At 41.3% G+C, this 4868-nt stretch overlaps 1 protein-coding gene across 1 annotated transcript; it reads right to left on the bottom strand.

Moving 5' to 3' along the window:
• Positions 1 to 2566: 2566 nt before the first annotated feature.
• Positions 2567 to 3930, bottom strand: LOC141626587 (putative fasciclin-like arabinogalactan protein 20). The gene has a single exon (XM_074440305.1). It carries the CDS (start codon positions 3835 to 3837, stop codon positions 2764 to 2766), a length of 1074 nt encoding a protein of 357 aa, XP_074296406.1. The 5' UTR covers positions 3838 to 3930; the 3' UTR covers positions 2567 to 2763.
• Positions 3931 to 4868: the final 938 nt, after the last annotated feature.

Here is a 4868-nt window from a genome sequence, read left to right as displayed (position 1 = left end):
GAACGATCAAATTCGAAGGTATGATATGTGTTGTGGGGGGTATCGACTGAAGCTCAGTTAGGAATTCAAATCGCAAGATATTCTCTCACTGTAAGTAAGTTGTTTCCTCACTTCACTAAAGTGTCAATTCAAATCGAAAGATATTGACACCTAAGTATCCAATCCTTCCTTTACTCAGAAATTTCTTCTTTTTTTTCTCTTAGCCATCTGTGGGGGATTGTTGGACTTGATGCCTAAGATAGAAGGCAATCTCATATTTTGGTTGTTTGTGTATCCCACATCGGTGGAACACAACCAAGATATGGGATTTATATATCACTTTGTCTTTGTATGGGCAAGAGAATGGACCAAGGTGGGTTTTGTTGTGTTTGTTGGGCCTGTGGGTTTGGGTCCAACACACACACGCGCGCGCGCGCCGGCCCGGCCCGGCTCGAGCTCGGGTTTGGGTTTGGGTAGAGCCCCTGCGGGGCGGGCCAAAGGCCCACTTTTACCTTTTTGGTCCTGCGTGTGTGGCTTTGTTAGTGGGAGAGGGTCTTACTCCCACTATTCAGGGTTGAAGGCTGCGTTTTAGGAGGTCGTTTTTGCTCCTAAAACCATCTGTATTTTGCTATAAATACAGCACCTGTTTTCATTCTTCAACACACAATCACACACACTTCCTCTTTTCTTTCTCTTTCTCTCTTCTCAAAATTTACTGGTATAGTTCGATCGGTTCCAGTCCGTCGCCGAGTGGGCGATTCGAAGGGCGCAGAGTGTAATCCTTGGGGAACTACCGGTCATTGCTGATCGCCACCACGGTCGTACCGGAATAATAGTTTCAAGGCAGTGGTTCCGCACCACGTCACTACCTTTCATATTCGGTATTTCTGGTCCTTCTCTAGTTACTGCTTCTATTTTTCCAACAGGAATGACTATACTGTATCTAGACAGGCTCTATGAATAGCCAACTCCAATGGGAGATTTGCTCTTTTCAAGCTTTCCAATCCCTTGTAGAGTTTCTACCAAGGATGTGAGTTTGAACAGTTAAGTCACTTCTAATAGTCTCTATTTACCCAAGTATTTCAAGAAAATGAACTAAGCTATTAATCTTATGACAGTACAGATGTAGTGCATGTTAGATATTGAAATGCTTCAAACTGGGGTGTGCCCAAAGCATCGTACCTACTAAAACCGACATTGCATAGAGAATTACATACGTTTGTATAAAGGATTACATATGTTTGTATTTAAGCTGAGGCGAACAGCAGTTAGATTATAACTACCGAGCCACCCTTTTTAAACAACTCTGGAGGGCATATGCATTAAGCTCCTCGATTGATATCCCAAATCAATCTCCGCCAATCTATGTCGCCGGGCAGTTTTCCAGATTGTGGTCCCGCGCCCTACCGGGCGCGGGGCAACAACTAGTATATATATAGTTTTTAGATTAACCGATAAAGGGTTATTGTAGCTTAGCCAACTAAGACTCGAATCCGGACAAAAGAGAGAGTATATACCCAAACAAATGGTAAATATGTGAATTGTAATTTGGAGGCAGCTATTTTGTACTGTACCGTTGTTAAATGTTGGGTAACATTGTCGACCGATTAATTTGAATAGTCTAGATTAGACCATCTCAATTTTCAACTAAGTAGAATTAATACCAAAGATGTTTTAGTTTAGTCTTTAAGACGAAGGTATTATGGATAACACAAATTTTCATTATAGACGGATACTATCCGTTTATAGCTATAGATGGATAGTACCCCTTTCATAAATTAAAATGGGTAGTGCAAGTGGGTGGGAAATGGATACTCCCACTTGCACTACCCACTTAACCACTTTAATTTGTGAGAGAGACACTATCCGTCTATAGCTATAGACGGATAGTGTCCGTCTATAATAAGACGGACTCGATATGAATAATATGTCACATATTCGAATCCCTACTCCCTTTATTGTAATGCGACTAAGTTTAAAGAAACTAAGTAGAATTAATTGACTGATGTAGAAGATTTGGAGTCTGGACACTTTGACACCCGTCTTCTGGAGTCTGGACACTTTGACACCCGGTAGAAATTTGGGATTGCATTTCCTGGCATCATCTTTATATTTCCCCTCTCTGTCCCGGTCATTTGTTGCCCTTTCTCTGTCCTAGTCATTTGTTGTCCTTTTCTGTATTGGGGTATGTCAGTGAGTTGTTGTCCTTTCTATTTTAAGAATGAACTTGATGAGCAATTTGATTATTTACACTCAATTTGTTCCACTTGTCATTTAGTAATTGACCCCTTAGTTTTTGTGCCAAAACCAAATGACAACAAATGACCGGGACCGAGAGAGTACTAACTACCTTAATTTTCAACTCAGAGATTCATGCAGCTACCAATCTGAGCATTTAACATGGTAATCAAAATAAAGAACAAAATCATAAACGAACTCTAATTACAGTTGGTCTATCAACTGCCATTAACATCATACTAACAATTGTAATTTTTGTCCACAATTCTATCATCAGTCAGTCAACACTCACAGAATGAATGATCTGATGCTCTGAAGCCTCTGATATCAGATCAACATATTGCTGCTAACATTGAAATCATGATTCACTATAACATCTTTAAAATCGCTGACAAATTATGCTGCATATCCAATTGCTTCACAATTCCAATTAATCAAAAAGCACGAATCAAATTGTTTCAAAACACAATTCAGTTACATAATCAAAACCCGAAAAGCTCGCAGTGAAACCAAGAACCTGCTACAATCAACCAGTCCAACCTTGAATCAAAATTCACCATCATCAGAAACCGTCTTCAAAACGACACTCGGTGTGATAGTGTACGAACCTCCTTGACTAACTTCTTGACCTGCAGGTTTATTATCCACTTCTGGCACAGTGAAAACACCACTCAGCCCATGAACCAAGATCCTGTCAGCCCGGTAAAAATCAGGAAAATTCACAGTGAAATTCTGATTGAACACCAAAAAACCCTCTGAAGTTTTCTCAATTTTAATCTCAAATCCTTTCAAGAAAGTCCCAAGAACGACTTCATTATTATTCAACGCAGCTAAATCACCCCAACTCATCTCACATCCAATCACATGCCTCAAGAACACCGAACCCCAATCACTGTAATTACCCAAATACCCTTCCATCGCTTCGTCTTTCGGAGCAAACACCGTAATTGCATTATTACCATCAAACTGACTGACTTGCACGTCAAGAAACCCCGCCATACGAGAGTACCCGCGCGAGCGCAATGCTGCCGCAGCCTCCCAGTACACCCCCGAGGCTGGCGCGCTGAAGTGGCACTCGTTGGTGGGGTAAGTCGGACCGGGGCTGAATTCGGAGAAAGAGTCGTCAACCCAGTAGGTCGGACTAAAGAAACTATCGATGTCGTAAACGGCGAAGACGGGGTCGTAGAACAGGGGTTGGAGGGTAATTTTGATACCGTTGAGGGCGACGAAGTTGTCGAAGATGGTGGAGGTGATAGAGAGGGAGGAGTTGGAAAGGAGAGTGGGGATTTGGGAGCCGTAGGGGAGGGAGAGGAGATCGCCGGGAGTGAGAAGGCGAGGGCAAAAGTGGAATTTGAGGAGAGGGAGGGAAGGTTGTCCGGGGGACGATACGGAGAAGACGGAATCAGCAGGGGCGAAAAGGGTGGCGGAGGGGAGGGAGGGGAGATTGAGGGTGGTTGAGATTAAGGGGAGGGTTAGAGAGATGGAGTTGTGGTTGTTGTTCGAGAGGATTTCGGCGGCGGAAGCGATTGTCGTTTCGGGGATTGCGGTGATGATGGTGGTATTAAGGAGGATGAGGAGAGGGGGGAGAAAGGAGAGGAGGGGTGAGATGGAGGATGCCATTGTTGTTGCGGAAGTGGAGAGTGGAGAAATAAGTGGTTTCCTGTTAGGGGAGTTTGTTAGTTTGTTGCAGGAAAGATTCTTATTTCTTATATAAAGCTGATGTTGGCGGTAAAATGAGGAATGTGCAGGACTCGCTGGAGGAATGTGTAGTAAATGAGTAGAAGTGTGGTGAGATGTTCTGTTACAAGTATGGATCCTCTCCTAAAAATAGAGGTTCATTACTTCTTAAACAGTCCAGATTTAAATACGGATAAATCCGATGGTCGTAGTTTACTAGAAAAGAAAAGGATACGTATTATAAGTCTTTCTATCCTTTAAATCGTCCATACTAGTTTTCTTGCCCGTGTGTTGCACGGATACTAAAATAGTGTCTTGCACTACTTATCTTAATTGTAAAACTTTCATGGTGCATCTAATGTTTGATATAGTAACGCCATGTCTATATGGAGAAGTAGTAGAGAATAACGAAATGTCTTGATCATCAAGACCTTGTTGGGTTGGGAAATGAGAGGGAAACAAAAGCATGCAAAACTCCTGGTTTGGTTAGTAAATAAGATAAGAGATAAATGGTAGAGGAATGGAGGAATCCAATTAGTACACTCTAGACGATATAATAGAGCAACATGTAGTTAGAATCATTCTCATAATGAAAAAAAAAATAACTCGATTAAAAGTTCGTGATATAATGTTAACATGACATATATTCCCTTCAATCCATTCCAATGTTCCCACTTTCTATATTTGTACAATCCAATCAATAGTTCCCCGTCCTTGGTAAATTAGGTGACATAGTTAACTATCGTTTTCTATTTCTGGTATATACAATGATGTCTTTGTAACTATCTTATTAAAACTCCACATTATGACATCTTTTTTATAAAAACTCCTAATTAATTCCAATAATACCCCCACAAAAAAGTCATTTCACATTAAAATTTATTCCCGGGCCCAAGGGAGCATTGGATGGGAGGAAAGAGTATAACATTTGATTGTTTAGTTTGTGCATAACCAAGTAAAAAAATTGAGTTTAT

Source organism: Silene latifolia, chromosome Y (assembly GCF_048544455.1).
Source record: "Silene latifolia isolate original U9 population chromosome Y, ASM4854445v1, whole genome shotgun sequence".
NCBI lineage: Eukaryota > Viridiplantae > Streptophyta > Magnoliopsida > Caryophyllales > Caryophyllaceae > Silene > Silene latifolia.
This window is presented reverse-complemented; position numbering and strand designations above follow the sequence as displayed.